The 22393-nt window shown below is 46.4% G+C and overlaps 1 protein-coding gene across 1 annotated transcript in view; it reads left to right on the top strand.

Moving 5' to 3' along the window:
- PLB1 (phospholipase B1) overlaps positions 1-22393 on the top strand; it is a gene marked incomplete at its 5' end in the record, with an annotated part of 217657 nt that overhangs the window by 175006 nt on the left and 20258 nt on the right. The window contains 8 exons of the mRNA XM_082251005.1: positions 375-449; positions 7809-7872; positions 8177-8235; positions 11243-11310; positions 14403-14446; positions 17890-17989; positions 18710-18761; positions 19968-20048. Coding sequence (XP_082107131.1) covers positions 375-449; positions 7809-7872; positions 8177-8235; positions 11243-11310; positions 14403-14446; positions 17890-17989; positions 18710-18761; positions 19968-20048 — 543 coding nt within the window. The remainder of the gene's footprint in view (positions 1-374; positions 450-7808; positions 7873-8176; positions 8236-11242; positions 11311-14402; positions 14447-17889; positions 17990-18709; positions 18762-19967; positions 20049-22393) is intronic.

Raw genomic sequence — 22393 nt, 5'->3', positions numbered from 1 at the left:
GGGAAGGTCGGAAATGTGAGGAGGGTGTGGAAGGTGGGGAAGGTTTGGGAAGGTCGAAATGTGGGGAGGGTGGGGAAGGTTTGGGAAGGTCGGAAATGTGGGGAGGGTGGGGAAGGTGGGGAAGGTTTGGGAAGGTCGGGAAGGTCGGAAATGTGGGGAGGGTGCGGAAGGTCGGGAATGAGGTGGGGAAGGTCGGAAATGTGGGGAAGGTCGGGAAGGTCGGAAATGTGGGGAGGGTGCGGAAGGTCGGGAATGAGGTGGGGAAGGTCGGAAATGTGGGGAAGGTGGGGAAGGTCGGGATATCAGCAATAAAGATGAAACAAAGTAACTATTTTCAGTCTCCTTTATGAAAATGTATTTCTATCCTATTCCAGGCTCAGCCCTTCCTGAGGACCTATAAGAACAGCAACTACAACTATCCTACTGTGACCACTCCACCACCAATCACGGTAGGGATTATAATGTTCTGATTATAGGGGGGGGGGGTTCTTTTTTTTTTTTTTTTTTTCTATTTGTGTAGGATGTTCGTTTATAAATAGAATAATACTAAAACATCCATAGGAAAAGCATTTTCATTGTGATAAATGGCGGTGACCCAAAAATAATTGCGGTTCTAGTATCCGACTCCCATTGCCGCCAGTAACACTGAAGATGCAGTATGGGCAGGGCCAGGAAAAGGGGTGGGCAGGAGGTATAATGTGAAGAAGGGGGCACCACAAAGAGATCGAGGGGGAGGGGATTTGTGTTGAAAGGGGGCATTTGAGGGGCAGCAGGGGGTAAGTATTGTCTTAGGAGGGGAATTTGGGGCGGGGGTGGTGGTTTAGGGGGATTTGTGTTGGGAGGAGGGAAGAAAATTTGTGCTAGGAAGGAGGATTTGGGGGGAATTTGTGCTGACAAGGGGGATTTTAAGTGGGGAGGGGAGATGTGTACTACGAGGGGAAATTTTAATGGTAGAGGATTTGTGCTAGAAGGGGGGAATTTTTTTTGGGGGGGGGGCATTTGAGCTGGGGGGGGCTTTGAGGATGGGGGGCAAGAGAGGAGGGATTTTAGGAGGGGGGGCGATGATTTGTACTGATAGGAGGGGGAATCTATGCTTAGAGGGTAAGCATGCAGATTAGTGCTCATTGTTTTTCTGGGGGAGTTTTTGCTGACACATAATGCTCATATATCTGGAAGGGGGGGGGGGACAGTTTGGTATGTTTGCCCCGGGCTCTAGATGACCTTGTCCTGGCACTGAGTATGGGGGATTTGCGTTGTTGCTGAAGGTCAACCCACAGAACCTTCGCTCCCCAGGCAGCACTGTTGATTGGAGCAGTGTTCGGGGGAGGGGGGGGGCGTGTCGGACTGCTGGAGAGTTGAAAATGTAAAAATATAAAGGGTGAAACCCTCAACCTGCGCAAACTCAACAAATAGTGTAATGTGATTAACCACTTCCCTACCGGCGCCAGCAAGGATGCTTCTTCCCTCTGGGGGGACGTCATATGATGTCCGCCCATCCTCGCCGCTCTACCGCGCCCCCGGGGGCACGCAGCACAACGATCGGGGATGAGGCGTGTCCCTCAGGACACAGCCCATCCCCGATCAGTGTAAAGAGCCGATAAAGAATGGCTCTTTACCATGTGACTGGCTGTGTCCAATCACAGCCGGCCACATGCACTGTGCTTGTGCACGCCGCTCGTGTGCGCCCCTAGGGGAGCGCAGAGCGGCGTTTGGGGATGGAAAGTGTCACTCTGACACAGTCCATCCCCGATCAGGGATCAGGGTAATGAGCCAATGAAATTGGCTCTTTACCACGTGACCGGCTGTGTCCAAACCCAGCCGGTCACAGAATGTCAATAAACCACAGTAACTAGGTGTTACCAGGCTCTCCTCCTTGCACACCGCTCCTGAACAACAAATATAAGTGCAATGTCCATAAACCGCCACCAGGTGTCTCCAACCAAGTGTAACTGAAATCTTCATATAAATTCCAACACCAATATGTGACTATTTCTGTGTCTTCTTTCACCGACATTAAAGCGGAGTTCCACCCATTTTAATAAGTTTAGATATATGTAATCCTCTTTAAAAATACTTTTACCAATGGAAACAATTTTTTTTTTTTAAGGAAATACCTTTTTTTCTTCTTTATTCATCAGCACCTCCAGGTCCGGCCGCTTATAGGCGATTACATCACTCGACGATTCGCAAGGGCTGCTGGGATGTATCCCAGCAGCCCTTGCTAATCGCCTAGTGACGAAACCTCGCATTATTACACCGGCACCAGCTGTATTTAGCGATGGATTGCTTGGAGTCTGCGCTCCGCCCCGCCTCCGCCCCACCTCTGCCCCGCCTCCTCTCAGTGAGCGCGGACTGAAAGCATTACATTCCGCGGACTCCAAGCAAATCATCGCTGAGTACAGCTGGTGCCGGGGTAATAATGCGAGATTTCGTCACTAGGCGATTCGTAAGGGCTGCTGGGATACATCCCAGCAGCCCTTGCGAATCGCCGAGTGACGTTATCGCCTATAGGCGGCCGGACCCGGAAGTGCGGATTAATAAAGAAGAAAAAAAGGTATTTCCTTGCAAAAAACAAAAATAATAATAATTTCCATTGCTAAAAGTATTTTTAAAGGGGATTACATACATCTAAACTTATTAAAATGGGTGGAACTCCACTTTAAGGCTCCATTCACAAACAGAATTGCCGCGATTCTCCCCGCGATCCCGAACTATCGCAAGTTGTGGGACGCCAGTGCGATTCCTGTGACTTGCAATGACACCCCAAATGCGGCACGATATTGTCGCCCGAGGAATCGCGGTAAAATCGCACAAACAGAATCGCAGGACGCCTGTCGCCCAAAAAAAATGTGCAATAACATCCCGCGATTCTGTTTGCGTGATATTACCGCAATTCGTCGGGCGACAATCGTGGCAAAATCACGTCGCGTTTGAGGTGCCATTGCAAGTCACAGGAATCGCACGGGCGTCCAGCGACTTGCAGTGGTTTGGTGGAAGTTTTCTCTCAAAGATTACTTCAGTTATATACGGAATGCTTTGAGACTGGTTCCCTCCCTTCCTCCTTCTATGAGGCACACATAGTGGTGTCAGCCAAACCAGACAAAGATCCCCCTAATGGTCTTCATACAGTATAAGCCTATTGCTTTGCTTAACCTAGATTTCAAAATTCTCACTAAACTGCTAACTAACAGACTCATGCCAGTCCTTGACAGGGAAATGCAGAGACCTTTGGAGGGGCAGGTGCTCAAACTATAAAAGGGGCACATGGAACAGGGCTTTAAATAGGGCAGGTGCAGGGGGTGATCAATGGCTGTGGACATGGTGCAGGGGGTGGTCTGGTCAGAGGCAACGGAAATGATGCAGAGGGTAGTAAGAGGCTGTGGATATGATGCAGGTGGTGGTCAGCAACTGTGGACATGGTGCGGGGGTGGATCAGTGGCTGCAGACATGGTTCGGGGGGTGATCAATGGCCGTGGACATGGTGCAGGTGGTGGTCAGAGGCCGTGGACATGGTGCAGGTGGTGGTCAGAGGCTGCGGACATGGTGCAGGTGGTGGTCAGAGGCTGCGGACATGGTGCAGGTGGTGGTCAGCGGCTGTGGACATGGTGCAGGTGGTGGTCTGGTCAGAGGCAACGGACATTATGCAGGGGGGGTCAGAGGCTGCGGACATGGTGCAGGGGGTGGTCTGGTCAGAGGCTGCAGACATAGTGCGGGGGGGGGGTGGTCTGGTCAGAGGCTGCAGACATGGTGCAGGGGGTGGTAAGAGGCTGTGGACATGATGCAGGTGGTGGTTAGGTCAGAGGCTGCAGACATGGTGCAGGGGGTGGTAAGATGCTGTGGACATGATGCAGGGGGTAGTCAGAGGCTGCGGACATGGTGCAGGTGATGAAACGAGGCTGTGGGCATAGTGCAGGTGGTGGTCTGGTCAGAGGCTGCAGACATGGTGCGGGGGGGTGGTAAGATGCTGTGGACATGGTGCAGGAGGTGGTCTGGTCAGAGGCTGCAGACATGGTGCAGGGGGTGGAACGAGGCTGTGGACATAGTGCAGGCGGTGGTCTGGTCAGAGGCTGCAGACATGGTGCAGGGGGTGGTAAGAGGCTGTGGGCATAGTGCAGGTGGTGGTCTGGTCAGAGGCTGCAGACATGGTGCAGGGGGTGGAACGAGGCTGTGGGCATAGTGCAGGTGGTGGTCTGGTCAGAGGCTGCAGACATGGTGCAGGGGGTGGAACGAGGCTGTGGGCATAGTGCAGGTGGTGGTCTGGTCAGAGGCTGCAGACATGGTGCAGGGGGTGGAACGAGGCTGTGGACATAGTGCAGGCGGTGGTCTGGTCAGAGGCTGCAGACATGGTGCAGGGGGTGGTAAGATGCTGTGGACATGGTGCAGGAGGTGGTCTGGTCAGAGGCTGCAGACATGGTGCAGGGGGTGGTAAGAGGCTGTGGGCATAGTGCAGGTGGTGGTCTGGTCAGAGGCTGCAGACATGGTGCAGGGGGTGGTAAGAGGCTGTGGGCATAGTGCAGGTGGTGGTCTGGTCAGAGGCTGCAGACATGGTGCAGGGGGTAGTCAGAGGGTCCAGGGTCTGGTCTTACCTGCTGAAGTGACGAGGCACCGTCGCTGCGCAGAGACCGAGTGCCTCACTTTCAAAAATGGGGCCATTACGTCACTATGCATACTCCCGCTCTGCCGAGTATGTACAAGCTTTCCTGAGCTTGGCAGGCTTCAGGAATGTCGCATGAGCAGTTGTACTGTCGACCCCCAGCCATACTGTTTATGGGCGCTGCTGAGGAAATTTTACCTTAACGAAAGGGTACTTTGGGCATCAAGGGACAAAGGGGCAGATGCTCAAGCACCCTCTGCCCTCCTCTGCATGGGCCTGGTCCTTGAGCATTTAATTCCTCCCGATCAGACAGGTTTTATGCTGCCAAAGCCACAGAAATCAACCTACGCAGGGTATTCACACATACGCAACTAGGGCCGGATGTATCCAGTGGAGGGGTTCTTGTTTTTTTAGATCTGGAAAAAGCCTTTGTTTCGATAGATTGGCAATATATGTTTCCACGGTGTTGGAGGCGTATGGTTTTCCCCCCAAGTTCAGGCAGTGGATAAATATTATATACCCCAATCCAACTGCAGCCATTGAACTTAATAGTCTGATCTCTAAATTTTTTCCGGTGAGACGGGGTACCAGACAAGGGTGTCCGGTGTCTCCTGGGCTATTTGCCTTGCTAATTGAGCCTCACCTGGGGTAAGCGGTATTCAGGTTGGAAGCCTGACAGAAAAGGTGGCGTTATATGCAGACGATAGATATGGTGCTATTTTTGAGTGATTCTGATGCTTCCCTCACAGCGGCATTATCCATTTTGAATTCCTTCGCTAGCCTCTCGGAGTTAAAAGTGAAATGGAGTAAACCTCAAATTCTTCCTTTAAAAATACCCTCTCCGCCCTGCAAGGTTGCGGCTAATTGCCCCTTACAGCAGGTAGACGGGGTTAAATACCCGGGCATTCATATTTCTAATTCAGTCTCAGACTTCATCACCTTAAATGTTACCCATTTATTAGATTGCAGGCTTGGCAAAATTTACCCTTGACACTCATTGGGAAAGTTAACCTACTAAAGGTGACGTTCCTGCCGTTATTCCTGTATGTATTCCATGATTCACCAGTGTGGATTCCGAAATATATACAGTATTTCGGAACATTGACAGTCTGTTCTCTGCCTTCTTATGGAATGGATGAAATCCGAGGATCAAATTGCAGATACTCGAGCAACCATGGAAATAAGGGGGACTAGCGGTACCAAACTTCCTTCCCTACTATCTGGCAGGACAACTGGTGGTCGCTCATAGGTGGTTGACCCTCCCAGAGGAGGATGTGGCGGTTGCTCTGGAGGCTGTGGTATTAGGCTCCTACGAGGACTTGTCTCATCTCCTGCTCAGAGGTAGTAAAGCCCCTTACCCCATCACTACCTCTATGAGGGTAACAATTAGAGCTTGGGTGGTAACTGGCAGGACAGAATCTGGAAGCTTCCAGGTAATATCACCACACTCTCCATTGTGGAATAACCCTCAGTTTCCATTTCCATACCTATTTCAATTACCAGACCCCATTATATCACATAAAGATGGTATTAAGAGGGTGGCGGGTATAGTCAAGACTGGCACACTTCTACAGTTTGATGACATGAAATCCAAGTTCCCATCTGTTTCGTTACTTACAATTGCGGCATGCATTCAACTCTAAATTTAGTTCCTCACCAATCACATTGTAAGCGAGTGATATGAAAATTTTCTCAGAAACAACTCTTTAGATAAAGCGTTCTCTAATATTTATGAGCAACTATTTGTAGATACCTACAGAGTCCTACAGCATGGGAAAGGGAGTTTTCCCCGATGGACGGAGATGACTGGGACGATGTACGGGATATGAATTTCTCTAAGCTGGTCTCTACTAGAGATCATCTCATTCAATATTAATTTCTACATCGTATAAATCTTACCCCGGCCAGATTGGCTAGAATTTTTCCCTCCCAGTCGTCCTGTTGGTTGTGCACCTCACCCGGAGCGAATTTCATGCATATATTCTGGGAATATGTGGCCATACAGAAGGTTGGAAGTTGCAGAATCCATAGACGAGGTCACTACTCTCTTTGTTAGGCCCAGTATTGAAGTGTCTTTTGGGATTGGTGGATGCCCTAGAGAGTAATACGTACACAGCTGACTTTATTTTACTATGCTAGGAAAATGATAGTCCCCTCCTGGAAAAAAACCTACCCGACCCCCCCCCCCCCCCCAGCCATTCAGGCATGGAAGGTCCTTGTAAATAAAGAACTCCCCTTTTATAAAGCTACCTATGCCAGTAGGAGAATACCCAATAAATCCGAGAAGGTGTGCGGTGGTTGGACAGAGAGTACCTCTACAGCGTCTGACTAAACTAGGAGTATATAAAAGGCCATTGATACCTTTCATGAAGTATATTGTTTTGGCTGGCCAACGATATGTCTGGGTCTAGGTTCAAGATATACAGTGTCCCACAAAAGTAAGTACACCCCTCACACTTTTGTAAATATTTTATTCTATCTTTTCATGTGACAACACTGAAGAAATGAGACTTTGCTACAATGTAAAGTAGTGAGTGTACAGCTTGTATAACAGTGTAAATTTACTGTCCCCTCAAAATAACTCAACACACAGCCATTAATGTCTAAACCGCTGGCAACAAAAGTGAGTACACCCCTAAGTGACAATGTCCAAATTGGGCCCAATTAGCAATTTTCCCTCCCCGGTGTCATGTGACTCGTTAGTGTTACAAGGTCTCAGGTGTGAATGGGAAGCAGGTGTGTTACATTTGGTGTTATCGCTCTCACTCTCTCATACTGGTCACTGGAAGTTCAACATGGCACCTCATGGCAAAGAACTCTCTGAGGATCCGAAAAAAAGAATTGTTGCTCTACATAAAGATGGCCTAGGCTATAAGAAGATTGCCAAGACCCTGAAACTGAGCTGCAGCACGGTGGCCAAGACCATACAGGGGTTTAACAGGACAGGTTCCACTCAGAACAGGCCACAGGTCGACCACAGAAGTTGTGCACGTGCTCAGCATCATATATAAATATAATAATTTCTTAAAAAAGACACAAAACAGCTTTTGAAAAGACATCCACACGTTAAAAGTTCTATGAGGTTTTAGTGGTTGGGTTTACATGGACTAAACTCCAAATACAGATATTGTGAAATGATAGTTGGATGTCTCTGATTATTGAATACGGCTCCTATGACTGTCTATAGTGATGTCATATTTTTCATGTCATACAGAACTGGGGCAGTGACATGGAATGCCGAAACTATGCAGCCGTCTCTGACAGCGTGCCGACATCAGGTGAGGAACCACCAAGAACGTTCTCCTTTCCCTGTTTGCACCCTTTAATGAAAACGTGTTTCTGCTGGTCCTGGTGATTGTGTGGCCCTGGAAGGTGCAGCTTTCACCGACTCTATCTGTGCAATTCCTGGCAAATCTAGACCCTATGAGCCCAGAAATTTGGGTCAGCAAATTAGCGGGACATTTGGCTCCAGTAATTCACCGTATTTTATAATGTTATATTGTTACAATTAATGTCACCACCGCCTTTCACACCAATGGAGTTTGCTTCTTCCATTTTCAAATGTTTCTATTTTTCTTTCAGTTCATAAGCTGCGTCCCGGTGACATTCGAGTGGTGGCAGCGCTGGGCGATTCACTGACGGTAAGTGTCCATCTATGTATTACAAATACAGAGACTCCGGAAAGTATTCACAGCGCTTCACTTCTTCCACATTTTATGTTACAGCCTTTTTCCAAAATGGATTCAATTCATTATTTTCCTCAAAATTCTACAAACAATCCCCCATAATGACAACGTGAGAGAAAGTTGTTTTGAAATCTTTGCAAATGTATTCAAAATAAAAAAGAAATAAATCCCATGTACATAAGTATTCACACCCTTTGCCATGTACATAAGTATTCACACCCTTTGCTCAATACTTTGGTGAAGCTCCTTTGGCACCAATTCCAGCCTCCAGTATTTCTGAGTATGATGCTACAAGCTTGGCACTCCTATTTTTGGGCAGTTTCTCCCATTCTTCTTTGCAGGACCTCTCAAGCTCCATCAGGTTGGATGGGGGAGGGTCGGTGCTCAGCCATTTTCAGATCTCTCCAGAGATGTCCAATCGGGTTCAAGTCTGGGCTCTGGCTGGGCCACTCAAGGACATTCACAGAGTTGTCCTGTAGTCACTCCTTTGTTATCTTGGCTGTGTGCTTAGGGTCGTTGTCCTGTTGGAAGATGAACCTTCGCCCCAGTCTGAGGTCCAGAGCGCTCTGGAGAAGGTTTTCATCAAGGATGTCTCTGTACATTGCTGTATTCATCTTTCCCTCCATCCTGACTAGTCTCCCAGTTCCTGCTGCTGAAAAACATCCCCACAGCATGATGCTGCCACCACCATGCTTCACAGTAGGGATGATATTGGCCAGGTGATGGGCGGTGCCTGGTTTCCTCCAGACATGACGCTTCCCATTCAGGCCAAAGAGTTCAATCTTTGTTTCATCAGAGCAGAGAATTTTGTTTCTCATGGTCTGAGAGTCCTTCAGGTGCCTTTTGGTAAACTCCAGGCGGGCTGTCATGTGACTTTTACTGAGGAGTGGCTTCCGTCTGGCCACACCCATACTGGCCTGATTGGTGGAGTGCTGCAGAGATGGTTGTTCTTCTGGAAGGTTCTCCTCTCTCCACAGAGAAACACTGGAGCTCTGTCAGAGTGACCATCGGGTTCTTGGTCACCTCCCTGACTAAGGCCCTCCTCCCCCGATCGCTCAGTTTGGCCGGGCGGCCGCTCTAGGAAGAGTCCTGGTGGCTCCAAACTTCTTCCATTTACAGATGATGGAGGCCACTGTGCTCATTGGGACCTTCAATGCTGCAGAAATGTTTCTGTACCCTTCCCCCGATCTGTACCTCCATACAATCCTGTCTCTGAGGTCTACAGACAATTCCTTGGACTTCATGGCTTGGTTTGTGCTCTGACATGCACTGTTACTTGTGGGACCTTATATAGACAGGTGTGTGCCTTTCCAAATCATGTCCAATCAACTGAATTTACCACAGGTGGACTCCAATCAAGTTGTAGAAACATCTCAGGGATGTTTAGTGGAAACAGGATGCACCTGAGCTCAATTTTGAGTGGAAAAGGGTGTGAATACTTATGTACATGGGATTTTTTTTTTTTTTTCTTTTTAATAAATGTGCAAAGATTTCAAACAAACTTCTCTCACGTTGTCATTATGGGGGATTGTTTGTAGAATTTTGGAGGAAAATAATGAATTTAATCCATGTTGGAATAAGGCTGAAACATAACAAAATGTGGGAAAAGTGAAACGCTGTGAATACTTTCCGGATGCGCTGTACTTATTTTAGTGAAAAGCCGCCTTTCCTTCTCAGAAAATAAAATAAAATCAGAGGTGCCCAATATGTCAGTATGGATCATGATTTGCTGTTTTTTTTTTGCCTTCCTCTGGATTGTGTATATGGGATTGTGTGTATGGGATTGTGTATATGGGGTTGTGTATATGGGGTTGTGTATATGGGATTGTGTATATGGGGTTGTGTATATGGGGTTGTGTATATGGGGTTGTGTATATGGGGTTGTGTATATGGGGTTGTGTATATATGGGATTGTGTATATGGGATTGTGTATCTGGGATTGTATATATGGGATTGTATATACGGGATTGTGTATATGGGATTGTGTATCTGGGATTGTATATATGGGATTGTATATATGGGATTGTGTATATGGGATTGTGTATCTGGGATTGTATATATGGGATTGTATATATAGGATTGTGTATACGGGATTGTATATATGGGATTGTGTATCTGGGATTGTATATATGGGATTGTATATACGGGATTGTGTATATGGGATTGTGTATCTGGGATTGTATATATGGGATTGTATATACGGGATTGTGTATATGGGATTGTGTATATATGGGATTGTGTATATGGGATTGTATATATGGGATTGTGTATATGGGATTGTATGTATGGGATTGTGTATATGGGATTGTATATATGGGATTGTATATATGGGATTGTATATATGGGATTGTATATATGGGATTGTATATATAGGATTGTGTATACGGGATTGTATATATGGGATTGTGTATCTGGGATTGTATATATGGGATTGTATATACGGGATTGTGTATATGGGATTGTGTATCTGGGATTGTATATATGGGATTGTATATACGGGATTGTGTATATGGGATTGTGTATATATGGGATTGTGTATATGGGATTGTGTATATGGGATTGTGTATATGGGATTGTATGTATGGGATTGTGTATATGGGATTGTATGGTTCGGTATCTGTTTCGGGGTAACATTATCTTTCACGAGGAAATAAATTGGGCTACCTTAACTGTTTTTAGTTTTTTTTAAATGCAGTGAAATGTATTTTTTTTTTTTTAAATTGCTTTTGAAAGACAAATACCACGTGACAAACAATATTGCAACGATCTCCATTTTATTCTCCAGAGTCTTTGCTAAAAAAAATATATATATATAATTTTTGGGGGTGCTAAGTAATTTTCTAGCAAAAAATACAGATTTTACCTTGTAAAGAACAAATGTCAGAGAAAGGGGCGGTCCTTAGGTGTGATTAGTACCTCCCTGGAGGATCCTCCTGCTGATCTGTTTGTAATGTATTTGTAGGCCGCTTTCGGTGCCAGAGCAACTTCCATCCTGAATGTCGCCACAGAGTGGAGGGGAATCTCCTGGAGGTGAGAGCTCTCTATTCTATCATCTCACAATGAATGGAGAACATTGTTAAAACTGGACTATGTGTAACTGCACCAAAGATGAGGTACAGCGCATCCATGGGCGTCCACATGGGGGGGCAAGTGCCCCCCCCTTAGAATCTCAACTTCCCCTTTAAAGTGGTTGTTAAGCCACTTTATACCATCCTATCTGGTCTGTTTAATAATCCTGTGTGCCCATTCCCCTGTGTCTGTTTTAAAAAATGAAGCCGTTCTTTACCAGTTTTCAGAGCGCCAAACGCCGCTCACTCCTCTCCCTGTCTGACAGCTGCCTGCAGTGGGCGGGTCCAAGGATTCCCCGCTGACTTCAGTCAGGAGGGGAGGAGGAGAGGAGGGGAGAGCTGGCGGCAATCAGCGCTCTGAAAACTGGTATTGAGCAGCTTGTTTTTCCCCTTTAAAAATAAATATTCACGAGTCGCTGCTTGCGCAGTGACTGACATCAGCAGCCGTGCGGACCGACTGTCCTCAGCCCCAGTGCTATTGTTCCAGGAGAGGGGTAGCCCGGGGCAAGACAACTGAGGAGATTTGTGGCCCCGTGCATAGAGGCACGGCGCGTGACGTCACATGTCCCTGAGATTTATGTGATAATAACTAAGCTCCTCCCCTTCATGACATTGTTAAAAAGGGGCGGAGCATGGCTGACCTTAAAATGATGCCCCCCCCCCCTGGAAAAAGTTCTGCGGACGCCCATGAGTGCATCCGGAAAGTATTCACAGAACTTCACTTCTTCCACATTTTATGTTACAGCTTTATTCCAAAATGGATTAAATTCATTATTTTCCTCAAATTCTACAAACCCCTCCCCCATAATGACAACGTGAGAGAAGTTAGAAATCTTTGCAAATTTATTAAAAATAAAAAAGGAAAAATCCCATGTACATAAGTATTCACACCCTTTGTCATGTACATAAGTATTCACACCCTTTGCCCAATACTTTGGTGAAGCTCCTTTGGCACCAATTACAGCCTCCAGTATTTCTGAGTATGATGCTACAAGCTTGGCACTCCTATTTTTGGGCAGTTTCTCCCATTCTTCTTTGCAGGACCTCTCAAGCTCCATCAGGTTGGATGGGGGAGGGTCGGTGCACAGCCATTTTCAGATCTCTCCAGAGATGTTCAATCGGGTTCAAGTCTGGGCTCTGGCTGGGCCACTCAAGGACATTCACAGAGTTGTCCCGTAGTCACTCCTTTGTTATCTTGGCTCACAGGGGGGCCTGGACAGCAGATGGAAGGGGTCCATGTGCCAGAACCCATACCCCTGCAGTGCAGCCAGAGGGAGAAAGAGGAGGAGAATCCGGCAGCACTGCAGGGGGAGGCAGAAGGGGATCCGTGTCTGCAATAAGACAGTACAGCTGGCCCTCCTGCTCAGCAGGTCCCCGGGCCCCCCTTTAAAGCGGAAGTTAAGTCCGTTGTATTTTTCTTTAGGGCCCCCAGGGGGGTATACCACAATGTATTAGAATGCACAGCATATTAGTACATTATAGCAGACTTAGCTGTCATTTGGTGTCCTCCCAGAACATCGCTGGGACCAATCCTGCGGGCCCCCGGCACTTCCATCTTTGCTCGATCTTCCTTCCGGGGTCCCGTGCCTTCGGCCACTTGATAGGCCAGGCCGCGATGATGCCACTCCTGTGACACGAATTGGGGGCCGATCGGGGCTGTAAATGTTTGGTGAGCTGCGCATGCGTGGTTCAGTGAGCATGACAGCTGATAGGCAGAAGAATGCATTTATGGCAGAAAAGACCAATAGGGTTTCTTCTGTGATAAATACCCTGCCGGCCATTTCAAATAAAAACAAGTTTACTTCCTCTTTATACTGCGGCAGGCAACCCCACCTGCGCGAACCGAGGTAGATCTACATCGGCCACACACCTGCAGCTAGGGAGCGAGCGTGCACCGCCAGCAGTGCGCTCCCACCCCCACTCGGCAGCCAGGACTCCGATGCTCGGGGCAGGTGGCTCCAATTGCCGCCTGACATCCGCGATCGCTCCCCGCTGAGAGAGAAGGACGGTCGGATGTTGTAAACACAGCTGACCGTTCTTTCCCCTGGAATGATCACAGAGCTCCTTCTATATAGGAACACAGGTCTCTATGGTCATTCCATAAGCCCCGCCCCCATACAGTTAGAAACACTCCCCTAGGCTCACATTTAACCCCTTGATCACCAACAATGTTATCCCCTTCCCTGCCAGTGTCATTATTACAGTAACAGTGCATATTTTTAGCACTGATCACTGTAGTAATGTCACTGGTCCCCCCAAAAGTATCAAAAATGTCAGTTAGGGGTCCGATCTGTCCGCCGCAATGTCGCAGTCCCGCTAAAAATCGCAGATCACCGCCATTACTAGTAAAAAAAAAACAATAAAAATTACATACCGGTAAATCTTTCCCCTAGTTTGAAGACGCAATAATTTTTGCGCAAACCAATCAAAATACGCCTATTGTGATTTTTTTTTACCAAAAATATGTAGCAGAAAACAAATTGGCCTAAAATTATAAAAAAATATGATTTTTAAATTTTTTTTTTTGGGGGGGGTGGAATGTTTATATAGCAGAATGTGAAAATTATTGTTTTGTTTTTTTTTCAGAATTGTCGCTCTTTTTTTGTTTATAGAGCAAAAAATAAAAATCGCACAGATGATCAAATACCACCAAAAGAAAGCTCTGTTTGTGTTAAAAAAAAGGACATTAATTGTATTTGGGTACAGCGTTGCATGACCGTTGCAAAAATGGCCTGGTCATTAAGGGGGCAAATCCTTCCGGTCCAGAAGTGGTTAAACTGATGGGGTCTGGACCCAGTACAGGAGGGCTGGCTGTACTGCCTTACCAGCGGCCCTGCTGCTCTTAGTGTCATATCTAAGCTCCTCTGGGGCGGGACTAACATGAAAAGTTCAATGTGTCCTATAAATGTTTTGCATTCTCTATACTGAGAATAATTGGAACAGCTGGAATCTGATTGGCTATAACAGGGACGTTTTTTTTTTTTTCTTAATAAATTGTTGTGAAATAATTGTGGGCGTTATTTAATTGCAATGTGACGTGTTCCTATTTTTCAGTATTGGCGGAGATGACACATTGGACAAAGTCACAACAATTCCAAGTAAGTCCTCCAGCTTTCATATACGGACTGGTAAGACATAAAAGTGATATTGAAGTTCTAGGTGGAGTCTGGAGGGCAGGGCTGGCCCAGGACATTGTGCTGCCTGGGTCCAAGAATAAAATGCTGTCCCCCCCCCCCCCCCCCAAAAAAAAAAAAAATTCCGTCCACCACTACATCCATTATTTTTATATAAATATAACACTTAGAATATATTATATATACGGTTATCTTCTTCCATAACTCACCACCGGACCGGTCCACCAATCACCCGCTGTCTGTCCTCAGTCCTCCTATCAGTCCTGTGTCTGTCGGAAGACAGGTGTCGGCATCTGCAGAGCACAGAGCAGGAGGACAGCGGGGGAGGACAGCAGAGGAGGGCGGGGGGGGGGGGGGGCGGCGGGGGAGTACAGTGGAGGAGGGCAGGGGGGGGGACTGCGGGGGAGGACGGCGGGGGATTGCAGGGGAAGGTGAGTTTTATTCTGGGGTAATCCTGAGTGTGGCTCGGGGTTAGCGATTTTGGTACTCTATATTAACCCAGAGTCACACTCGAGATTACCGCTAGGGAGGTTAATTTAATTTATGATTTTGTGTTTCAAACTTTATCACACCCGGGATGTCTACTAGACTCTTGTTTGGACGGAATTAAGTGATTTATTCCTAAGAATTACCGGCCTAAAATATAAAACAATTTCCAGATTTCCATGCAAAACAATGTACCGCTTTTAGCACAAAAAATCTGACATAATCAGACCGCCAGGGAGGTTAAGAATCTCCGGCCAGAGTAGCTCTGCAATAGAGTGAAGATCGATCGGGGACTAAGATTGGTAAGTAAACTGTGCTGTAATGATACAAAAAAAGAAATCAGCGCAATCATATAGTGGCAAAAAATAAATATAGTGAAAAGAGGATCCAAATGGCTGCTATCACTAACAGTGTTTCCACGAGTGATCGACCGATATCGTTTTTTTAATGCTGATACCGATACCAATATTTTGGTCTTCGGATATCGGCATCGGCCGATATTTTCAGACATTAAAAAAACATTTTTTTATTCATTTATTTTATTTTATTTTTTTTAATAGGTACTCTTGTGGAGGGATCTGGGGGTCTAAAAGACCCCAACCCCCTCCTCTGCACTTAAAAGCATTCAAAATGCCAAGTTTGGCTGTTTTGAATGCTGTCATTTTTTTAAATCTGGCGCTGAGTATCCAGAAGTGATGTTAGTCATGAAATCACTTCCAGGTTTTTACATGGAGACCCGATCCGAGCCGAATGCGGCTTTGATCAGGTCTGCTCTTCGGCGGCCGTGCAGGCTGGTTGCCCGGGTCTCCTGGTGGGACGGGAGACACGGGCGCACCGTGGAAAGCGGAGGGAGGGAGGGGGGGGGAACGTTCCCTCCCTCTCCTTGTAATAACAGCGGAGCGGCTTCTCAGCTGCATCGGTTGTCATTACAAAACAGCTGACCGTCGGCTATGGACGCCGGTACCGGGGTGAGGCCTCTAGCTGCAGGAATCACTCCAGTACAGCACTTTCTGAAATATCAATAACCTCAGGGGGCGATTCAGATATATCAGGGAAAGTGCATATCTGCCCCCGATATATCAGGGTTGCCAATAATCGGTCGATCCCTAGTTTCCACTACACACAATAACAAATAATTCAGAAATAAAATGCTGCGCAAAAGAAAATAAACATAAACTTTGAAAATGTTCAATAAGTGAAGTGTTGCTAAAAAGTAAAGTCTATATATCATATGTTCCTCTTGGTGGAATCCATCAGTAAAACATCCCATCGTGCAGTGCAAACGGCCAATAAAGTGCTGGTGCAAACAGGCAATAAAGTGCTGGTGCAAACTGCAAACAGGCAATAAAGTGCTGGTGCAAACAGGCAGTAAAGTGCTGGTGCAAACAGGCAATAAAGTGCTGGTGCAAACTGCAAACAGGCAATAAAGTGCTGGTGAAAACAGGCAATAAAGTGCTGGTGCAAACAGGCAATAAAGTGCTGGTGCAAACTGCAAACAGGCAGTAAAGTGCTGGTGCAAACAGGCAATAAAGTGCTGGTGCAAACTGCAAACAGGCAATAAAGTGCTGGTGCAAACAGGCAATAAAGTGCTGGTGCAAACAGGCAATAAAGTGCTGGTGCAAACTGCAAACAGGCAATAAAGTGCTGGTGCAAACAGGCAGTAAAGTGCTGGTGCAAACAGGCAATAAAGTGCTGGTGCAAACAGGCAATAACGTGTTGGTGCAAACTGCAAACAGGGAATAAAGTGTTGGTGCAAACTGCAAACAGGGAATAAAGTGCTGGTGCAAACAGGCAATAACGTGTTGGTGCAAACTGCAAACAGGGAATAAAGTGTTGGTGCAAACTGCAAACAGGCAATAAAGTGCTGGTGAAAACAGGAAATAAAGTGCTGGTGCTTGTGTGCAAACAGGCCGCTCACCTCATGTTCTGACCCCTGTGTTACCAGTAGGCCAGAAAAACATTTCCCCTCTAGGGATAAATAAATGGGGGATGCTGCTGCTCCACCTTATTCTCCCTCCAGCCGGCTCAATAGAGCCTTGATGATACTCCACAATATAAAAAGGGTTCCTCTTTGTGACGCCCTCTTGGTGTTTGGCAATGGTGAGCGATTGATCCGGTCACCTGTGTAAGATTGAGAATGCGATTCGGGAGGCTCTTGGATTCCGCCAAGAGGAACTCATGATATATGGACTTTACTTATAGGAACACTTCACTATTGAACATTTTCAACGTTTATTTTTATTTCCTTTGGCGCTGCATTTTATTTCTGTATTATTCTAAGACTGGTAAGTATCTCTTTTCTCTTTTCTTTTATAGAGGGCTCCAGGGCCGGCCCTACTATGGGTCCAATAGGACCAAGACGGCACTTTGAGAGGGGCGGCAAATTGACGCCAAAAGATTGCACTTTTGTGTTATCAGTTTGCGGTGCGTTACGGGTGGCATTCCCCCATCTCATACTGCCGCCCGTAGTGCAAACTGATGAGTATGAGGAGGCGGAGCTTCTCCTCCAGGGGAACGTCCCTCGCGTGATTGTGGTGTGCGCAATGACGTCAGACATCAGCGCGCTCCATCTCACGCAGGGCAGGCTGGATCTTCTAGGGCGGTGGGTGCAGCAGACACAGGAGTGACCGGAGGACTGAGGACAGACAGTTGTTTGGATCGGTCCGGTGGGGAGTTATGGAAGAAGAAAGCCGTATATATAATATTTTCAAAATGTTATATTTATATAAAATAATGGATGCGGGGGTCTTTTTGTGGGTGTGATTTTTCTATTTTTTGGGGGGGATTGGGGGGCAGCATTTCATTCTTGGACCCAGGCAGCACAATGTCTTGGGCCAACCCTGGAGGGCTCTATCGATATAAGGAAACTATGTATCGTTTTTGAATGATTTGTCATTGGTTTTTCTCAATTTAATTTTAAGACATCTTGAAGAAGTTCAATCCAAACTTAAAGGGATTCTCCACTGGGATCGGCCGGCAAAATGAAATGTTTAATGTTGCCGTTAGCGGAGCCAAGGCAGAGTAAGTGAAAGTGTATACAATATGTATATATTATGTATAGAGCCCCATGGGGTAAACACCCAGTATACATGGGGCCTAGCTCAGCATCTCCCTTTCCCTTGCCAACAGTGACTTGATCTCTCAAAAGCTCATCTCCCCTCGATCCAGCAATGACTTCAGCAGCAGTTACCTTGCAGCTCAGCTCCCCCCTCCCAACAGTGACTCTGCACCTAAATTCCATTGTGTTCCCTCCTCCCAGAAGTGGCTCATTGACTTACCTGCCCATCTGCAGTGTAAGAAAAATACCTGTTGATCTAACAGAATTGCACTCAGCTCCTAATTCCCTATCGTGGGCTGACAATGCACAGCATTTTTTTGGTGTCAGCCCTGCTCATTGTCTTTTGCTAAGCTTTCCAACCACTCAAACTGTCTTGTTATCCACAGCATAGTAACTAAGTGACTTGTAGTCCAAGATGAAAAATGGGGGTGGGGTACATATTCTTTATGAGATAACACAGGAAGCGTTAACAGGACACAGGACACTGGATTTCTGGCAGGATCAACGGGTATTTTTTTGCACTTATCAAACAGCTATAACAAAAGGATTTCAATGGTGTATTTAATAGACAAAAAGGAAGGAAATGAGAAAAGCCCAAATTTAGAGATAGCAAATACTGAAAAAAATTGTGACCAAATACCAATATAGTTTCTCTTTAATAATAAAATGTTGTCCTTTGTCAGGAACATGACAACCCAGGCGAGGACTCTGGTGAATAAGATGAAGGAGAGTACGGTGAGTAGAATCAATGTGTCCACACAAAGTGTAACTGTTACTCAAATTGATTGCCATTCGTTTCCTAGTTTAGACAGAGTAGGGAAGGGTGAGAACCTCTGCTGGGTTTTACGAGAACCTCTGCCAGGCTTGATGAGAACCTCTGCTGGGTTTGATGAGAACCTCTGCTGGGTTTGATGAGAACCTCTGCTGGGTTTGATGAGAACCTCTGTCGGGTTTTCGGAGGGCCTCTCTTGCTGGGTTTTATGAGAATTTCTGCCCAACTTGATAAGGACCTCTCCTGGGTTTTTTGAGGGCCTCTTCTGGGTTTGATGATGACCTCCCGTGGGCTTTATGAGAACCTCTGCTGGGTTTGATGAGAACTTCTCCTTGGTTTTATGAGAACCTCTGTCTCATTTGATAAGGACCTCTCTTGGGTTTTATGATAACCTTTTCTGGGTTTGATGAGAACCTTTTTGGGGTTTTATGAGAACCTCTGCTGAGTTTGATGAGGACTTCTCCTGGGTTTTATGAGAAACTGTGCCAGGTTTGATGAGGTCTTCTTCTGGGTTTGATGAGAACCTCTCCTGGGTTTTATGGGAACCTCTCCTGGGTTTTATGAGAACCTCTCCTGGGTTTTATGGGAACCTCTCCTGGGTTTTACGAGAACCTCTCCTGGGTTTTATAAGGACCTCTCCTGGGTTTTATGGGAACCTCTCCTGGGTTTTATGGGAACCTCTCCTGGGTTTTATGAGAACCTCTCCTGGGTTTTATGGGAACCTCTCCTGGGTTTTACGAGAACCTCTGCTCGGATTGATATTTTTAGTGTAAACAAACACAATATAACACCAAATTTTTGGGTTAAATAAAAAAAAAAAGTTGTGTCAAGTACATAAATACCAAACATGTCAGTCGGACCTTGTGCATGAAATGTCAAAAAATCTAAAATGCCCAAAATTCAATGAAGTATTGCCTTTAAAGCCTTTACAGCCTGTGATGGGGTGCATTGAAAACAAAAGTTTTTTTGTGCAATGTAATGCATGGGCAGCCCATTGATAATGAGCGGCCTGCCTTGACGCAACACTTTTTAGAGTGTGAAATGCATGTGAGGTAAGAGAGTGTGACATATCACAGGGGCAACCTTCAGCCATTGAGGACTTAGTCCCATAATGACCCATCGTACCCCGAGAACTCCTCCCCCTTCTCATATATGTTTCTGCCTTACAGGTTATTAATTTTCAAAACGACTGGAAGTTAATCACCATTTTTATTGGTGGCAATGACCTCTGCCAGTACTGCAATAACAGGGTGAGTAGACCGTGTGTGACCACCACCAGGTGAATTACAGGTAGTCATTGGAATAGCAAATTGTTTATCGATATCATTTTTGATACATTGATTTAAATGAATAGATACGTTGTTTTCTTTATATTGTTACTCATTATGCTCAGGATTAAAGATGATACGTTAATTGTTTTACAATTCTTTTTTGTGAGTTATATATCTCCTAAGATCAGGGCTTTTTTTCAGCTTAGTGGAACTTGGTGAACTCAGTTCCACCACCTTTGGCTCAGGCCCTCTGCTCCCGGATCACCACTATCACTTGTAAACCCAGAAGTCCAACTTCTGTGCATAGGCGTCCACAGAACTTTTTTCAGTGGGGGGCATCATTTTAAGGTCACCCATGCTCCGCCCCTTTTCACCCCCATAGATCCCCCTTCAGAGCAGGCCAGGGTCCCCCATAGTTCCCCTTTAGAGCAGGGTCCCCATAGATCCCTCGAGCAGGCCAGGCTCTCCATAGTTCCCTCTTTAGTCTTATAGTCTTACCTTTTCACCTATATTCCCTGTGCTACCAGGTTTTCCTGCACCACCAGGTACTCCAGGCACTCCCTGCAAAGAATATATATATATATATATATATATATATATATATATATATATATATATATATATTTAGCCAATCTGACCCCCTTTAGAGCAGGCCAGGATCCCCATAGATCCCACTTTAGAGCAGGCCAGGCCAGGGTCCCCCATAGATCCCCCCTTAAAGCAGGGTCCCCATAGATCCCCCCTTTAGAGCAGGGTCCCCATAGATTCCCCTCTTAGAGCAGGCCAGGAAATTTCCGGGGGGGGGGGGGGGGGCATTTGCGGATGCCCATGCTTCTGTGCTTACCATTGACATCTTGTCTCCCAATGGCTCCCGCAGATCTGAGCTCCTGAGAGGCTTCCATTAAGTGCAGGTTGGGGACAAGGGAGATGCAGGTGCCCAGGGTGGTGCCCAGGGTGCAGTGCAGATCCTAACACCCCTCTGGATGATTTCCCTGCAAGTGAGAGAGGCAGAGCCACCCTCAATATGCAAGGAGGTACTGAGCCCAGAGCCAGCTTGGTTCTTCAGCTTAATACAGCAACACAAGTAAGACATGTGGAGGTGGTGGAGCTTTTAAGGAGGGAAGGAGAAGGTGGGGCAGTGGACGAGGGGGTTGCATGCCGAGGTCAGAGCTGAAGCGCGGTGAAAGTGAGATGTGGATAGGGAAGCAGCTGTAAAAGAAGGGCCACAGCGCCTTGGTCACTTGTTTGTAATTCTCTGTGGATCTTCCCCCGATTTGTTTTATATCAAGAGCTGCGAACTGGAACTTGTGTTTTCCATTTTTAAGAAGCTCTGTGTCATTTGATAATCCTCCGCAGCCTTTTTACTGCTATTTCAAGAGTTGACAGTTGGTCATCCCTTGCAACCTTGAGTTCCTGCAACTATTTTATGAGAAAAAAAAGCCCTGCGTATGACTATATCAAATACACTGACTGTCACTGACAGTCAAATACACTGACAAAAAAAAGTCGCCACCTGGAATTTACTAAGCAACTAACTAAACTAAGCCTGCAGTGACTCTCCTATTGGATATTACTGGATGTGCCCAAAGAATGAGGTCAGCTGACTACCTGAATATACGGAATGAGGTCAGCTGACTCCCTGAATATACGGAATGAGGTCAGCTGACTCCCTGAATATACTGAATGAGGTCAGCTGACTCCCTGAATATACGGAATGAGGTCAGCTGACTCCCTGAATATACGGAATGAGGTCAGCTGACTACCTGAATATACTGAATGAGGTCCGCTGACTCCCTGAATATACAGAATGAGGTCAGCTGACTACCTGAATATACGGAATGAGGTCAGCTGAGTACCTGAATATATGGAATGAGGTCAGCTGACTACCTGAATATACTGAATGAGCAGGTTATTCCATCAATTGGATTCTTTCTTCCCTGATGGCACGGGAATATTCCAAGATGACAATGCCAGGATTCATTGGGCTCAGATTGTGAAAGAGTGGTTCAGGGAGGATGAGACATCATTGTCACTCATGGATTGGCCACCACAGAGTCCAGATCTTACCCCCATTGGGAATCTTTGGGATGTGCGGGAGAAGGCTTTGCTCAGTGCTCCGACTCTCCCATCATCAATACAAGATCTTGGTGAAAAATTAACGCAACACTGGAGGGAAATAAATCTTGTGACATTGCAGAAGCTTATCGAAGGTCCAAGAAGTTTGGGGTGGAGGAACTTGATTGTCCTGACCTCAACCCGATAGAACACCTTTAGGATGAATTAGAGCGGAGACTGTGAGCCAGGCCTTCTCGTCCAACATCAGT

The sequence above is a fragment of the Pelophylax lessonae genome, assembly GCF_965119305.1.
Source record: "Pelophylax lessonae genome assembly, chromosome: 3".
NCBI lineage: Eukaryota > Metazoa > Chordata > Amphibia > Anura > Ranidae > Pelophylax > Pelophylax lessonae.
This window is presented reverse-complemented; position numbering and strand designations above follow the sequence as displayed.